Source organism: Oratosquilla oratoria, unplaced genomic scaffold (assembly GCF_046742065.1).
Source record: "Oratosquilla oratoria isolate Oo_2021 unplaced genomic scaffold, ASM4674206v1 SCAFFOLD58, whole genome shotgun sequence".
In the NCBI taxonomy this organism is placed as follows: domain Eukaryota; kingdom Metazoa; phylum Arthropoda; class Malacostraca; order Stomatopoda; family Squillidae; genus Oratosquilla; species Oratosquilla oratoria.
The window spans coordinates 935,165-952,664 of record NW_027467722.1 but is presented as its reverse complement, the minus strand read 5'-3'; the positions used below and the strand labels follow the sequence as shown (position 1 = coordinate 952,664).

At 39.2% G+C, this 17,500-nt stretch overlaps 1 protein-coding gene across 1 annotated transcript; it reads right to left on the bottom strand.

The window, feature by feature from the left end:
- Positions 1-13,412: 13,412 nt before the first annotated feature.
- LOC143023769 (uncharacterized) lies at positions 13,413-14,685 on the bottom strand. The gene is made up of 2 exons (XM_076182383.1): positions 14,168-14,685; positions 13,413-13,997 (listed from the first exon to the last, which is right to left on the bottom strand). The coding sequence occupies exons 1-2, from the start codon at positions 14,270-14,272 to the stop codon at positions 13,413-13,415; spliced, it is 690 nt and encodes a 229-aa protein (XP_076038498.1). The 5' UTR covers positions 14,273-14,685.
- Positions 14,686-17,500: the final 2,815 nt, after the last annotated feature.

Genomic DNA, 17,500 nt, shown 5'->3' with positions numbered 1-17,500 from the left:
GACGGGGCGAGGGATATAAAAGATGAAAAGTCTTAATTGAATTGTTGAAACCAGTGGATTCATCAATTGTGTATTAAGATATTTTTGTCACGAATCTGATGATTAAGAGAAAATATATATTAAATTTCTAAAAAGGATATCAGTAAGAAAAATATACATATAAATTAAAAAGATAATATTGCAAGCCATGGAAATCAACCCTACATTTCTTAATGAAAATAGAACAAAAGAAATCAGAATAGAAAAATAATAGAAATAAATAAGATATGAATAAAAAATAAATTATTAGAACCATAGATTTGAGTAAAGATAAAAAAAAATATTATACCACATTCACAGCAGACATAATTAAATGTTTCAAAACAAACAGAAGAATGTAAGACCCCTACGCAGGGAGGCGCTGAACTGCTGCGACCGAAGCCGTCCCCTTTGCCATTTCCTTCTCTCTGTCTGATGGAAATCGGAGAGAAGTGCGGGATTCGAACCCAAAACTAAGCGAATCGCGAGACCAGCACGTTTCTGATCACGCCATTGGCACCCAGGTCAAATGGCACAGGTATTATAAGTCGATTTAAGAAATCAACAACATTGTCACAAGATAACAGAACGTTCTTTGCAAAGCGTCGTCAAAATTGACAACACAGAGGATAAATACAAATTAAAATTGTGCCAGTGGGATTAAATATATTCATTAAGTTGCTCTCTTCTAATTGAAATTCTTGTCTGATAAAAGAGCTCAAAGCTTAACCAGACTTAAAAGTAGTCAAACGAGCGTAAAGAGAAATGTTAATTAAAGAGAAGTGCGGGATTCGAACCCACAAACAAGTGAATGCGAGACCAGTATACTTGCGATAACGCCAACAACGAATGAAAGAGAGAGAGAGCGAGAGAGAGAGAAAGAGAGAGAGAGAGAAAGATAGATAGATAGATACTGTAGATAGAGAGAGAGAGAGAGAGAGAGAGAGAGAGAGAGAGAGAGAGAGAGAGAGAGAGAGAGAGAGAGAGAGAGAGAGAGTAGATAAGTTGTGATCCTGCCGATGACCTCGTCTTTCCGAAACTCAGCCTTGGTGCACCAAGTGACCACAAATCTCACACGACTTCTCGAGTCTTCGTGGTCATCGCTCTTGGCCCTCCGAACTTCAGTCGTTGTAGGAATCTACTCTTCAATCAACATGATCTTCCTAGTGTTCTTCGCACTCTGCCGCTGTTTCCAGGAACTCAGCCACAGACGGAAGGAAAAGTCTTCAAGAGGAGCTCAACTTGACCAAACCTCAAACTTTCCCAACAAACCCATCGACCTGACCGACTACGAAAAAGTCCTGAAATACAACGAAGAAGAATTAAAGCGTTGCAACTTCACTTCAGGCTGGAGAAGAGTCAGGCTTCTTGGAAAAGGAGGTTTTGGCAAAGTCTTTCTTTTGGAAAATAAAAAACTCAAGAAACGGATCGCCCGCAAGGTCCTTCTTTCCCAGCCTTCGAAACGTGGATTCACTTTCGAAGAAATTATCCAAGTTCAATTGAGCCATCCCAATGTGCTCAGACTTTTCTGCTGGGAACAGAAGACCAACACACTCTGCCTCAATCTTGAGTATTGCTCCAAAGGCAACCTGACCACCAACATGCCTTACCTCAGCAAAAATGAGGTCGAATTCTACTTCAAACAGCTGCTGGATGGCGTCAAATACATCCACTCCAGAGGTGTCGTCCACCGAGATCTCAAGCCAGGCAACCTTCTCCTGACAAAAGACAAGGTTCTCAAGATCTCTGACTTCGGTCTTGCCGGTCTGTTCCTTAAGGACGGCAAGGAAATCCGACTCAGCCGAAAGGTGGGCACCAAGTCGTACATGGCACCCGAAGTACTGCAGCGACAGGAGAAGAGGTACCTCGGCCCTCCAGTCGACCTGTGGGCTTGTGGCGTCATCTTCTTCAAACTGATGACCACAAGAAAGCCCTGGTCACAGGCAAACCTCGTAGACAACGATTACCGAATGTGGGCCAATAAGGACAAAAAAATCTACAAGAGAGAAGGCTGGAAAGAGCTGAACTCAGCCTCGAGAACGCTCCTGAGTCTTCTTCTGGAACCTGACCCCCTCAAGAGAATCTGTGGCTGGAGAAGCCTCCGCGGACACTGAAGAGGTCCCGCTCTTGAAGGCGCATCGCCTGGAAATCTTTCTCACTCTAAATACTCGAAATGATCACACAATTGAATTAAGCCTTTGGCTACCGAAGGCTTCCCTCAGCTGAATAAAACAGAACCACGAAACCAGAACTGCATTTACTCGTGCCCACAATACATGGTGTATCGAGACGTCATCTTTAGTTGTTTGAATCATCACCCCCAAAGCGATCTGTAAAATATCTCAAGGAACATGAGAGCATAAACGAGACATTAATTGTGGAATATTGTCGAAAGTGGAGTTCACGGCCGCTTCTGTCTTTGTAACACAGCCGCTGTCCTTTAATGGGTCAGGTCGAAGTGCTTCTCGACCTTTAGCACTCCATTTCCCCATGCATCAATTCTTAACCATATTGTGGGTCCCTCTTCAAATTTGTCCTGAATCCCACCCCGTTAAAAATTAATCAAATAAATAAATAGATAAATAAATAAAAATAGTAGTAAATAATGATAACAATAATAATAATAATAATAATAATGATAATAATGATAATAGTAAATAATAATAACAACAATAATAATAAAAATAATAATAATAATAATAATGATAATAATAATAACAATAATAATAATAGTAATAATAATGATTAATAATAATAGTAATAATAATAATAATAATAATAATAATAATAATAATAATAGTAATAGTAATAATAATAATGATAATAATAATAATATAGATAATAACAATAATAATGATGAAGGTAACGGTAACAATAATAGCAAATGCCATACAATGTTGATAAAGAGAAACCCTTTGCTTTATTTCAGAGTTGACAATCATAATTATCATATATTTGACATTTCATGCTTTTCTTGATGTGGCTAGAAAATGTGAATTATGCATACATACTACGAAGCAGGGGGAGTTTGAAGAAAGACATTCATGTTCTTGTTGGAAAATGGTGACAAACACACAAGAGAAAGAGCAAAAGTGGACTAAATAAACAAACAAATAGATAAATAAACGAATAAATAAATAAGTAAATGGATGAATGAATAAACAACATAATTCATGAAGCCACAGAAACGCTATGACGTAATGATGTCTCGGTCCCTCAATTGAACAAAATAGTTCATGACGTCACTAAAATTCTATGACGTAATGATGTATCGGCCCCTTAGCTGAACAAAATACTTCATGACGTCACTGAGATTCTATGACGTAATGATGTCTCGGTCCCGCAATTGAACAAAATAGTTCATGACGTCACTGAAATTCTAAGACGTAATGATGTTTCAGAAACCTATAACTAATCCATTCCTATTAATCCTATTGCCCTGGTTCTCAGCTTATGGAACTCCCCCCTTCCCCCCATCCCGTGGGGGGACCCGGGAGTCTCCCCAGTGGGAGTCACTAACCCACTAACCAAAAACTAGTGGTAGTAAGTGGGTGCAAAACGATTCAATTGAAGTAATGAATTGACCTTAAAGAAACTGAAGAACAACAATACATAATGTCTGGAATGCGAAATTTACACTCTCTGGAAAGATGCAGAGTACGGGGTGATCTAATAGAGGTGTTCAAGTGGATCAAAGGCTTTAACAAGGGTGGCACAAACAAGGTCATCATATTAAGACAATAGACAGGACTCGCAGAAATGGATTTAAATTGGACAATTTTAGATTTAAGAAGGAAATAGGAAAGAATTGGTTTACTAATAGGGTGGTTAACGAATGGAATAGACTTAGTAACCATGTAGTGAGCGATGAAACTATCTGTTGTTTTAAAAAACTGTTAGACAACTTTATGGATGGTATGACAGGTGGTGGTAGACATGGAACTGCCCAGTGTAGGGCTTATGGTCTCTTGCAGTCTCCTTCATTCTTATGTTCTTATATATATATATATATATATATATATATATATATATATATGTATGTATATGTATATGTATATGTATATATATATATATATGTATGTATATGTATATGTATATGTATATGTATATGTATATGTATATGTATATGTATACAAGAACATGTACGTGCAGATTGATGGAGTAGCCATGGGTTCCCCATTGGGTGTCCTTTTTCCTAATGTTTATATGGGCTCAATCGAAGAGATGATATTTACACACCATGAACTCAAGCCCTCCATTTATACAGGATATGTAGATGATATCTTTATCAGCGCTGACACAGAAGACAGTGTTTCTCAGATCATTGAGATGTTTAAGGAAAACTCTTCACTCAATTACACGCAGGAGATTGAGATTGAACGCAAACTCCCCTTCCTCGACACCGTTGTACACAGAGGCACAGATAGTTTTTCCACGGAAGTGTACGTCAAACCGACCAATTTAGGATTTGGTTTAAATGGCGCCAGCGAATGTCCTGAGAGATATCGACGCAGTGTGATCAATTCTTTTGTCAAGCGTGCGTTCACAAACTGCTCCACAAGGACTGCTACCAACGCTGATTTGAAAAGAATCTCTCAACTCCTTTCCAACAACGGCTACAAGAAAGAAGAGATAGACGAAGTCATAAGAAGACGACTGGACTCTTTCATGGCCCAAGAGACACACGTGGACAACCACGCGACCATCAATTTGTTTTATAAAGACGTTATGTTTTCTGCTCATAAACAGGACGAGAAAATCATGCGGAATATCATCCAGCGTAATGTCCAACACACCGATCCCGACATACACATCAAACTCACAATTTATTACAAATCCAAACGAACTTCCAACCTAGTCATGAAGAACAGCTGTCTCCCACCAATAAATACACTTCAAAAAGTGAACCTAGTATACCAATATACTTGTAATATTGGTGACTGCAGTCGCCTACCTACCAGGTATATAGGTTTCACTACCACCACACTGTCCAAAAGAATCACAGCGCACTTACAGGATGGGGCGATACGCCGCCATAACGACAGGACACATGGGCAAACACTGAGCAGAAAAATGATGGAAGAAAATACAGTAATCCTAAACAGTGAACATGACGCCAGGAGATTACGAATGACGGAAACTGTGTATATTCACAACATAAAACCTGCCATCAACCTCCAACAAATGCCCGTTTCCACTGTTCCTTAAGCTAGAAACTCACAAGCAACACACGGAGCACCACAAGGACTTAGACAGACAGCACCCAACGGAGCGCCACCTTCCGCACAAAGGTTACCTCCCCCAGTGCCAACGTAAGCCAAGATAATCACCATTTCAACCAAACACAATTATACTTCCGCAAGCAGGGAGCAGCAGTGGCGCATTAAGACCAACGCGTCGAAATGCAATGCTGTATACTTCTGCTGCAAGCGAACCAACAGAACAATCACAAACACTCCACTTAAAATAAATAACACAAACATCCCAGTGAAGGACCATACCTGTGTGCTGGGTAGCACACTTGATAGTGGCCTTACCTGGACCCCACACTTCCGCAAGCAGGGAGCGAAGGCTAGGGCTGTGCTGGGAAAGCTAAGACGCTTCAAAACTGCAACACTGACCACCAAATGTCGATTGTACCTAGCTCTCGTCAGACCGATTCTGTGCCAGTCCCCGGGACAAAGCCAGCTGACATGTCCCACTAATAACTACGAGCATCAGAAGGTTCACAATGCCGCTGTCAAGTTCATCACAGGTTCGCGATGGAGCGACTTCAGAACCACTGAGTCTCTACACCAAATTTCCAACATCCGTCCACTCAACCAACACAAACACAAACTTCACTCAAGACACCTAAAAAAACTGCACGACAGACACAAACACCTGATACAACACATTACACCTAGACCACACCGTACAGACTATCTGTCAGCTGCGCCCGTCCCACGTGCGATGTACACGACAAGACGTGTATAACCGTACCTATTGATAATACACCCCCTTCACCAGCTTTGACTGGTGATAGCAATAATGATGAAATAATAATAGTAATAATAATATTGCATGTAGCCCAATAATTGACAGGCTACAAGCATACACAACTCAAACCCAACCTGGGGAAAAGCAGGAGAGCTCATGCCTTACCTGGGGCTAATCAGGAACGCGCTCTACACGCGGGAAGTGAACTCTACTCACTTCCCGTAAGATACACACACACACACACACACCTCTCACGAACATAGCCACGACCCACGCACAAACATCTACACTTACTTTTTCTTCGACTAAAATTCGCTTCCTTTCGAACTTTCTCTTATACTACATCTCCTCATTTCAGTTTACCTCCCACTAAAGATTTTTCCGTTTTTCCACCTTTCTCTCCTACTACGCCACCTACCATTTTCTGAACTTTTGGTGATCGTAATCTGTTTTTAATCCCGGCGTCGGCGCCGCCGTCCAAGCTCCCAGTCCATTTCTCTCGAGCCACGACCACCAGCAGCCCCTAATCGCTCGCTAATTCGCCCGGTGGCAATAGCCCTCTTTTATACACTACTATCTTTTCATTTTCTTACAAACATTCTTCCCCTCCCATAAAAACCGATCCCGCGCAAGCGGGTGGTCTTTCCTAGGAATTCAGAATTCAGAATACTTACACTCCTGAAGATGGCCGAGTGAAGGCCGAAGGACGTCTCGAGATATTATGGATTTTAGAAACTTAGTACCCTCGCCTACGAAGATCGGAACACCGTTAGAAAAATTGAAAAAGCAAACTACAAACTGAATAATGCTGTAACTGCTGTTGACTTCAACAGAACATGTATTCAGAATGGCCTCTATCCCAGATATATATATAACCGAAGGTCTTAACTTAAGCACAAGGCAGTTGTCAGGATATTATATACATATATATATATATATATATATATATATATATATATATATATATATATATATTACTATGGGTATGTGATTCTGGTTAAAACTTATTATTTTTTTCTTTTTTTATCGACTATTGGCCCTGAAGTCCTAAAAAGCTCTTTTGTAAAATATGTATGCGTATAATATAAAGGTGCATTTGATTATATATATATATATATATATATATATATATATATATATATATATATATATATATATATATATATATATTACAGGTGAAAAATGTAATCACACATTTGTCAATAACGTAGGAACTCTTAATTGTATCTACTGAAGAGGATTGCAGTTTGTAATCAAAATATATCGATGCCCCGTTACCAGTCTTTTCTACTCCAACAGTGGTTTCTACGTGATATATATATATATATATATATATATATATATATATAAATATATATATATATATATATATGTGTGTGTGTGTGTGTGTGTGTGTGTGTGTGTGTGTGTGTGTGTGTGTGTGTGTGTGTGTGTGTGTGTGTGTGTGTACACGAGGCGTTGGGATCAAAGATGTAGTTAGTCTCACACATTTAACAAAAATGATCAACTTCAATTTCACATATATTTGGAAAGCAACATCAGCTGATTACCACATTGTAAGTACTAAGGCAGATCTAGAAATAATACATAGCACCCATTTGTTCTAGTTTTCATAAAATAAGTTGAAAATAAGACATGTCATTTTCACAATTGTGCAAGTAGTAATGACAATGCGAAGAGAGAGCGGGAGGAAGAGAGAGAGAGGGAGAGAGAGAGAGAGAGAGAGAGAGAGAGAGAGAGAGAGAGAGAGAGAGAGAGAGAGAGAGAGAATATAAAGAATAGAAAGACTTAACTGAAATGTTGAAACCACTGGATTAGTCAACTGTGTATTAAGATATTTTTGTTAAGAATCAGATAATCAAGAGAAAATATATATTGAGTTTCTAAAAAGGATATCAGGAAACAGCCCACTCTTCAACTTAGGAATCGTAAGAAAAATATAAAATAAAAATAAAAAGATATTACTGCAACCCATGGAAATCCACCATACAAAATAAAACAAAATAAATCAGAATAAAAAAGTAATACCAAGAAATAATATATAAATGAAAAGTAAAGTATTAGATCCACAGATATCAGCAGACATAATTAAATACTTCCAAACAAACAGAAGAATTTAAGACGCCTACGCACGGAGGCGCTCAACTGCTGCGGCTGAAGCCGTCCCCTCAACCCTTTTCATTCGCTCTGTTTGGTAGAAATCGGAGAGGAGTGCGGGATTCGAACCCGCAACTAAGCGAACGCGAGACCGGCACGCTTCTGATCACGCCATCAGCGCTCAGGTCAAGTGGCACAGGGATTATTAGTCGATACAAGAAATCAACAACTTTCTCACAAGATAACAAAACGTTATTTCCAAAGCATAGTCAGAATTGATAACACGGAGAATAAATACAAATTAAATTTGTGGAAGTGGGATTCAATATGTTCAATAAGTTGCTAACTTCGAAGTGAAATTCTTATCTGATAAAAAAAAAACTCAAAACTTAACCAGACTTCAAAGTAGGCAACCGAACGTGAGGATAAATGTGAATCAGGGGAAAAGTGCGGGATTCGAACCCACTAACAAGTGAATGTGAGAGCAGTATGCTTGCGATTACGCCAACAGCGCATCAGAGAGAGAGAGAGAGAGAGAGAAGGAGAGAAAGACGGGGCGAGGGATATAAAAGATGAGAAGTCTTAATTGAATTGTTGAAACCAGTGGATCCATCAATTGTGTATTAAGATATTTTTGTCATGAATCTGATGATTAAGAGAAAATATATATTAAATTTCTAAAACGGATATCAGTAAAAAATATACATATAAAATAAAAAGATAATACTGTAAGCCATGGAAATCAACCCTACATTTCTTAATGAAAATAGAACAAAAGAAATCAGAATAAAAAATAATAGAAATAAATCATATATAAATAAAAAATATATCATTACAACCATAGATTTCAATATAGATAAAAAATATCATAGCACATTCACAGCAGACATAATTAAATGTTTCAAAACAAACAGAAGAATGTAAGACGCCTACGTAGGGAGGCGCTGAACTGCTGCGACCGAAGCCGTCCCCATTGCCATTTTCTTCTCTCTGTCTGATGGAAATCGGAGAGAGGTGCGGGATTCGAACCCGCAACTAAGCGAATCACGAGACCAGCACGTTTCTGATCACGCCATCGGCGCCCAGGTCAAATGGCACAGGTATTATGCGTCGATTTAAGAAATCAACAACATTTTTACAGGATAACGGACTTTCTTTGCAAAGCGTCGTCAAAATTGACAACACAGAGCATAAATACAAATTAAAATTGTGCCAGTGGGATTAATTATATTCATTAAGTTGCTCTCTTCTAATTTAAATTCTTGTCTGATAAAAGAGCTCAAAGCTTAACCAGACTTAAAAGTAGTCAAACGAGCGTAAAGAGAAATGTTAATTAAACAGAAGTGCGGGATTCGAACCCACTAACAAGTGAAAGCGAGACCAGTATACTTGCGATTACGCCAACAACGAATGAAAAAGAGAGAGAGAGAGAGAAAGAGAGAGAGAGAGAAAGATAGAGAGAGAGAGAGAGAGAGAGAGAGAGAGAGAGATAGAGAGAGAGAGAGTAGATAAGTTGTGATCCTGCCGATGACCTCGTCTTTCCGAAACTCAGCCTTGGTGCACCAAGTGACCACAAATCTCACACGACTTCTCGAGTCTTCGTGGTGATCGCTCTTGGCCCTCCGAACTTCAGTCGTTGTAGGAATCTACTCTTCAATCAACATGATCTTCCTAGTGTTCTTCGCACTCTGCCGCTGTTTCCAGGAACTCAGCCACAGACGGAAGGACAAGTCTTCGAGAGGAGCCGAAGTCGACCAATCCTCAAACTTTGCCACCAGACCCATTGACCTGACCGACTACGAGAAAGTCCTGAAAAACAACGAGGAAGCACTGAAGCGTTGCAACTTCACTTCAGGCTGGAGAAGAGTCAGGGTTCTTGGAAAAGGAGGTTTTGGCAAAGTCTTTCTTTTGGAAAATAAAAAACTCAAGAAACGGATCGCCCGCAAGGTCCTTCTTTCCCAGCCTTCGAAACGTGGATTCACTTTCGAAGAAGTGATCCAAATTCAGTTGAGCCATCCCAATGTGCTCAGACTCTTCTGCTGGGAACAGAAGATGAGGACACTCAGCCTGAATCTTGAGTATTGCTCCAAAGGCAACCTGACCACCAACATGCCTTACCTGAGCGAAAACGAGGTCAAATTCTACTTCGAACAGCTGCTGGATGGCGTCAAATACATCCACTCGAGAGGTGTCGCCCACCGAGATCTCAAGCCAAACAACCTTCTCCTGACGAATGACAAGGTTCTAAAGATCTCTGACTTCGGTCTTGCCGGTCTGTTCCTTAAGGACGGCAAGGAAATCCGACTCAGCCGAAAGGTGGGCACCAAGTCGTACATGGCACCCGAAGTACTGCAGCGACAGGAGAAGAGGTACCTCGGCCCTCCAGTCGACCTGTGGGCTTGTGGCATCATCTTCTTCAAACTGATGACCACAAGAAAGCCCTGGTCACAGGCAAACCTCGTAAACAACGATTACAGAATGTGGGCCGAAAAGGACAAGAGGATCTACAAGAGAGAAGGCTGGAAAGAGCTGAACTCAGCCTCGAGAACGCTCCTGAGTCTTCTTCTGGAACCTGATCCGCTGAAGAGAATCTGTGGCTGGAGAAGCCTCCGTGGACATTGAAGAGATCCCGCTCTTGAAGGCGCATCGCCTGGAAATCTTTCTCACTCTAAATACTCGAAATGATCACACAATTGAATTAAGCCTTCGGCTACCGATCGATTTTGATTGATTAATTAGAGTGGGCAAAAGCCCGGCACAGGGTCGTTAGACCATTCGTACCATGGGATAAAATAGATAACGAGGTTAAAATACTAAATTCTAAAAATTAAAACAACTACAACGTTATTGTCTGACTAATTATTAAAATAATCTACGAAATATATACGAAGCCTAGACATTAGAAGTATGATTACCAATACATAGGTACGACACAGTTAAGATTTAATATAATAGAATAAATTAACGTCTTTTAAAAATCCTACAAGAGGTTGTATCATGGGTGTAGCACCAAGCATCTTACGGAGGTCAGGAGGGAGGCCCCACATCCGCCGCCAAGGCTCGTAGTATCTGCACTCGAGCAGGAAATGAACGGAAAAGGGGGAGCCACACCTCTCGCAAGAAGGGGGAATCCGGGAAGAGGGAATAAAAAATCGTGGGTTATCTTTGTATGTCCAGTACGTAAACGGTTTAAAAGTTTCGGATAGAAACGGTTGTGGTGGGAAAGGAGTGGCCAGCGATCTGCAGAACATTTTATGCTCCGTAGCTTTTGGTTCGTTCTAATATTGTCCCAGGCGGTGTCAAACTTTCTACGCACGCGGGAGGAGATGGTAGTGCGTATGTCGGAAAAGGCTTCCCTCAGCTGAATAAAACAGTACCACGGACCCAGAACTGCATTTCCTCGTGCCCACAATACCTAGCGTATTGAGACGTCATCTTTAGTTGTTTGATTCATCACCCCCAAAGCGTTCTGTAAAATATTTCAAGGAATATGAGAGCATAAACGAGATATTAAATCGGGAATATTGTCGAGAGTGGAGTTCACGGCTGCTTCTGTCATTGTAACACATCCGCCGACCTTTAATGGGTCAGGTCGAAGTGGTTCTCGACCTTTAGCACTCCATTCCCCCTCTTCATGAATTCTCAACCATTTTGTAGCTCCCCCTTCAGTGTTCTCCAGAATCCCACCCCGTTAAAAAAAATGAAATAAATAACAATAATAATAGTAATAATAATAATATAATAATGATAATAATAATAATAATAATGATGATAATAATAACAATACTAATAATAATAGTACTAATAATAGTAATAATAATAATAATAATAATAATAATAATAATAATAACAACAATAACTATAATAATAATAATAATAACAACAATAATAATAACAACAATAACTATGATAATAATAATAATAATTAATAATAATAATGATAGTAATAGTAATGATAATAGTAATGTAGGGATGTGACAATATGCAGCATAAAATATGCTGCATAGATGCATATATGCTTTTGCGATATGCAGCATATTATATGACGATTTTTGTTCTTCAAATTTATATGCTGCATAAAATATGCAAAAACGTCACTGGCATATATGCTTAACAGAAATGCATATTAGCATTTTATATGCTAGCATTTTATATGCCCGATATTTTTTTAGTATAGTTTGCTTATACGATATATGGGATAAAATAAACTTGATAAAGCTTTGCTTTTTAATATGAAAACATTGAAAACAAAATACAACAGAATTAAACAGGACAGCTTCAATATTTGTACAATTCCCAACATACACATTTAGAAAATAATTATTAGAAATTCAATAAGAGCATTTCAATAACAAACATCTACTATTTAGATCTGCTACCTTACAAAAATTATACATTAGGATTACACTTAATAATTACGTGGTATTTGAGGTTTTCAAAAGTGAATCTCCTTCTGTTGTCAGCTAGTATAGTTTTGTACTGGGAAAACACTCGTTCTACATCACATGAGACTAAAGGTGCAAATTGGTAGCAAGATATATCCGATGGAGCAAGGCCACTTATAAACTCCTCTAGTCCTTCAATGGGCTGTCCGGACATTATGGCATTGATTTTCCTTAACCTTTCATAACCTTTGTTTTTTGTTAGAATGCTGGTCAACTTTTGGTGGTAGCTTTGGTCGGAGGTGTTCTTTAAAGTTTGTTCCACAGAATCCATCAGTTGGAAAACAGTAGAAATAGGGAGTCCCCTAGTTTCCAACTTTGCAATTGTAGAAGTTATTATAGAGAATGTAGAACTTATGAAGACCAAACCTGTTTTTAACTGTACGTTCTGCAGAAGATCCTGACACTCTTTCACACTACGAGAATCTTCGCCATCAAAGGACATGAAGACCTGGTATATTTCTTCGAAATGTTTGGCATAATATTGGACAGCTTGGATCCATGTGCCCCATCTTGTTATTATTGGCGTAGGAGGTAGCGGCGTGTTTGGAGCAAGTTTCTTCAATTTCTCTACCCTCAACGGAGCTTTAACGAATATACTTTTGGAGGCAGATATCAGTCTGTTCACTTCAGCATAGCTGAATCTTACCAGTTCTGCCACCCTGTGTAATCCATGTGCTAAGCAAGTTATATGAATCATTTTGGGGAAAAGGACTTGCAACCCATTCATTGATTTTATCATGTATGGTGCGGCATCTGTGCACACCAAGAGTACGTTTTCGTATTTTATTTGACTTGGCCATAACACCTGAAGAGAATCGTTGAAGAATCCTGCTATGCTCGCATGATTAACTGAACTTAATATGGCGATGTTTGCTAACATTTGTCGCGCTCAGACTCTTCTCCTAAAATTCCGAATACGAAGCAAGCAATGTACCGCTGTTCAACATCTGTAGTTTCGTCCACAGATACCCATATCTTGTGAGTGGACACCTTTCTCCTTAAAGCACTGATTTTTTCACGATATATTTCCGACAAATAATATTTTCTCATTGTAGTTTGGTCTGGTATCACATTACCGGAGTGTTTAGCAAGAAACTTTTTTACAATTGGATTGTTTAACTTGTGCAAAGGAATATCTGCAGATACGAACATATTGCACAACTCTTCATTGAAGGATTTTTTGCGAGAAATAGGTGGGTTTGAATGGCTAGTAACTAATTCAGTAGAGCCTAACTGGTCATCTGGGACACCAGTGCATTTACTGGTACTTGGTTGGTCGTTGGAGATAGTAGTTTCGTTGGTACTTGGGTGTTTCATAGTACTACTTTGACTTGCATCTGTTGTGATTAGACTCGGATCTTCAAGTTGAGACTCTCTTGACTGCTGCAATTTTTTCTTAGCAATATGTCCCGCAGTTTTCAGATGTTGCTTAATGAGAAATGTTCTCGAACTTGATACCTAAAAAAATCGAATGACCAGTTAGAATAGCTTACTAGTGAACCAATATTTATGTTGAAATATTTAACAAAATTTTGAAGTTTTTATATTATATTCAAGCATTCTATCTATACCTGACATCACGTTGGAAGTTTAAGTAGAATATAGCAAGATTCAATTAAGCAACATACCTGCTTTTTACAATATATGCAAAACAAAACTCCATCTTCTATTTCAAAGTCTTCATGCTCCTCAACAAACTTAAGAACGGTGTTGTTAGGTTTTTCCTTTGGCATTGTTGCACAGATCACACTGTAGTACTACTTAGTGTACCTACCAACACCTAAGCCGTAAAAGAAGTGACTAAGCTAATCTAACAATCGACATCCTGTTTCCTGTGTTCCAATAACAAACCATAAAAATTTAAAGACAATTTCATTGTTTTAAAATAACCTAAATTTGTACATGTAAATCATTTAGCCATGACTTAAAAATCCTACAGCATCCTGTTAGTTTTAAATATGTTCAAGTTTCAACAGTGTCCAACATGTGAATATTTATCAGGTGTCATATATGCACATGTGCATATTTTATGTCGTTTTAATGAATATATGCTTTTTTGTTGGTTAGCATATATGCACAGGTGCATATAATATGCTCTTGAAAAATATGCCGCATAAGTGCATATATGCAATATGGACAACGTCACATCCCTAAATTGATGACAATAAATGAATATAATGATAGTGATAGTAATAGTAATGACAATACAGTGTTGATGAAAAGAAACACTGTTTTATTTCAGAGTTGATAATCTTAATTATTATGTATTTGATTTTTTTATGTTACTAGAAAATGGGAATTATGCATACATACTACGAAGTAGTGAGAATGTTCTTGTTGGAAAAAGGTGACAAACACACAAGATTTCTCCCCGTCCTCTCCTTTTATGCAAGGGGGGGACGGAGAGGAGGGGTCGCCGATTTAATGAAGCGGCCTTGCTGTGGATGTGCTGTGTCTTGCGACACTGCTTCTGACCCAGGATAGTGAACAAGGTGCAGGGATGACCCGTCATCCGGCAGGTGCTAAGATAAGAGGGAGGGTGGAGGGGTGTGGAGTGTATTCAGGGATGGAATGGGTGGGAATGATTTTATGCCTTTCACTTTTTGGCTACCTCCCTTGTAAGGGAGAAAAAGCCTTGATATATGTATGATGAAACTCCTCCCCCCCCCATCCCGTGGGGGGACCCGGGAGTCTCCCCAGTGGGAGTCACTAACCCACTAACTAAAAACTAGTGGTAGTAAGTGGATGCAAAAGGATACAATTTCAGTAATTAATTGTCCTTGAAGAAACCGAAGAACAGCAATACATAATGTCTGGGTTACTTAACGAGAGGCTGACTGAAAACTTTCGCCTTTTCAGAACTGTGGGTTAGACAAAACAGATAAGAACGGAGAAAAATACATATCAGATACATGGTCATATCTCAGAGTTGTCTAAGAGAAATAGATATATAGATATAGATAGATAGATATATACATACTTAGTCAAGTATCTAGATAGCTAGATAGACAAATAGAGGAAAAGGTAGAAAAATTGACAGACAGATAAATAGATACAGACAAAAAGATAAGTAGCTTGATAGACAGGGAAATAGATATATAGACAAACAGGGAGAGATAGAGAGAGATAGGGTGGAAAGAAGTAGAGAGAAAGAGAGAGAGAGAGACGGGCAATAAAACATAATATATCAAAAGTATGGATATATATATATATATATATATATATATATATATATATATATATATATATATATATATATATATATATATATATATATACACACACACACACATATATATATGTATATATATATATGAGTGGTAGGGTGGTGAGTTTAAACGCCAAGAATCCGTTGAAGTTTTATTTCTGACGTTTCGTCCAACTAGGACTTCTTCAGAGTGTACACAAATAGAACAATGACAACTTATATACCCGCACAGCTCACCCCGTTCCCCCTCGGTCAATGCTGCTGCCATCTCTCTTTCGTCTTGCCTCATGGATGATTAGTCCGCTTGCTATCCTCGCCAGCTTGACGAAACCGTCCCGATGGTTGCTGCATGGGAGTGAGGTAATGTATGCTGCCTCAATTGTCCTCCTTTCCTTTCTATCGAGTCCAGTATGGAGCACCTCTGTTTTTTCCCAATCCGGCAAGTGGCCAAATTTGTCGATGTGTACCACTAATCATCCATGAGGCAAGACGAAAGAGAGATGGCAGCAGCATTGACCGAGGGGGAACGGGGTGAGCTGTGCGGGTATATAAGTTGTCATTGTTCTATTTGTGTACACTCTGAAGAAGTCCTAGTTGGACGAAACGTCAGAAATAAAACTTCAACGGATTCTTGGCGTTTAAACTCACCACCCTACCACTCATTCTGTCTTCACACCTCAACATATATATATATATATATATATATATATATATATATATACATATATTCATATATACACGGTATGTTCAATAAGTAGTGAGAAAATGTCAGGCGAGACATTAAATATGATTTGATCAAAATACTACTTCATGGTGAAGTACACATACATATATTCTATAAAAGGTGACTTTCTATATATGTAGGTCTGAGTACAGCAGTGAATGTGTTGGAACCAGTCTGATTCGGTTTGCCGATCTGTGAACACTTGTCAAGATGCAGAGAAACATGGAGCAACGTTACGCCATCAAATTTGGTGTTCAACTTAAGAAAACCAAACAACAAGCTTATGGAATGTTAAAGGAGGCCTATGGGGATGAACAAATGAGCCAAGCAAGTTTCTAAAGGCATTTTAACACATTTTCTGAAGGAAATGAACAGATTGAGGAAAAACCCAGATCTGGAGTACCGAAAAGTGCACGCAAGGAGGAAAACATTGAGGAAGTGCAAAGGTTAGTGATGCAAGACCGTCGAATATCTGTGAGGATGATATCTGAAGCTGTTGGTATTAGTATTGGCACAGTAGAGACAGTTCTGACCGAAGATCTGAAGCTCCACAAAGTCTGTGCCAAGTTCGTGCAAAAGATCCTCTCCGACGACCACAGGCAGTTTCGTGTGGAATCTTCCACTGACATTCTCCAAATGATAGAGGCTGCTTCAGGTTTCCTGAATAAGGTAGTGACTTGCGACGAGAGTTGGGTGTTCACCTACGACCCTAAGAGCAAACGTCAGAGTGCTCAGTGGAACCACGCGACCTCCCCCAGACCCAAAAAGGCAAAGATGAGCAGGTCGCAAGTGAAGGCCATGGTCATTCCTTTCTTTGACTCCCAGGGGCTCAATCACGTTCAATGGGTTCCTCAGGGTCAAATCGCCAATAAGAAATATTACCTTACTGTTCTGAAAAAGTTCAGGGAAAAGATGAGGAAGAAGAGGCCTCAGCAGTGGAGGAGTGGTCAGTGCTGGTTCCACCACGACAATGCCCCATGCCACAAGTCAACGCTGGTGATCACCTGGATGGCCGGCAGGAAAATGAAA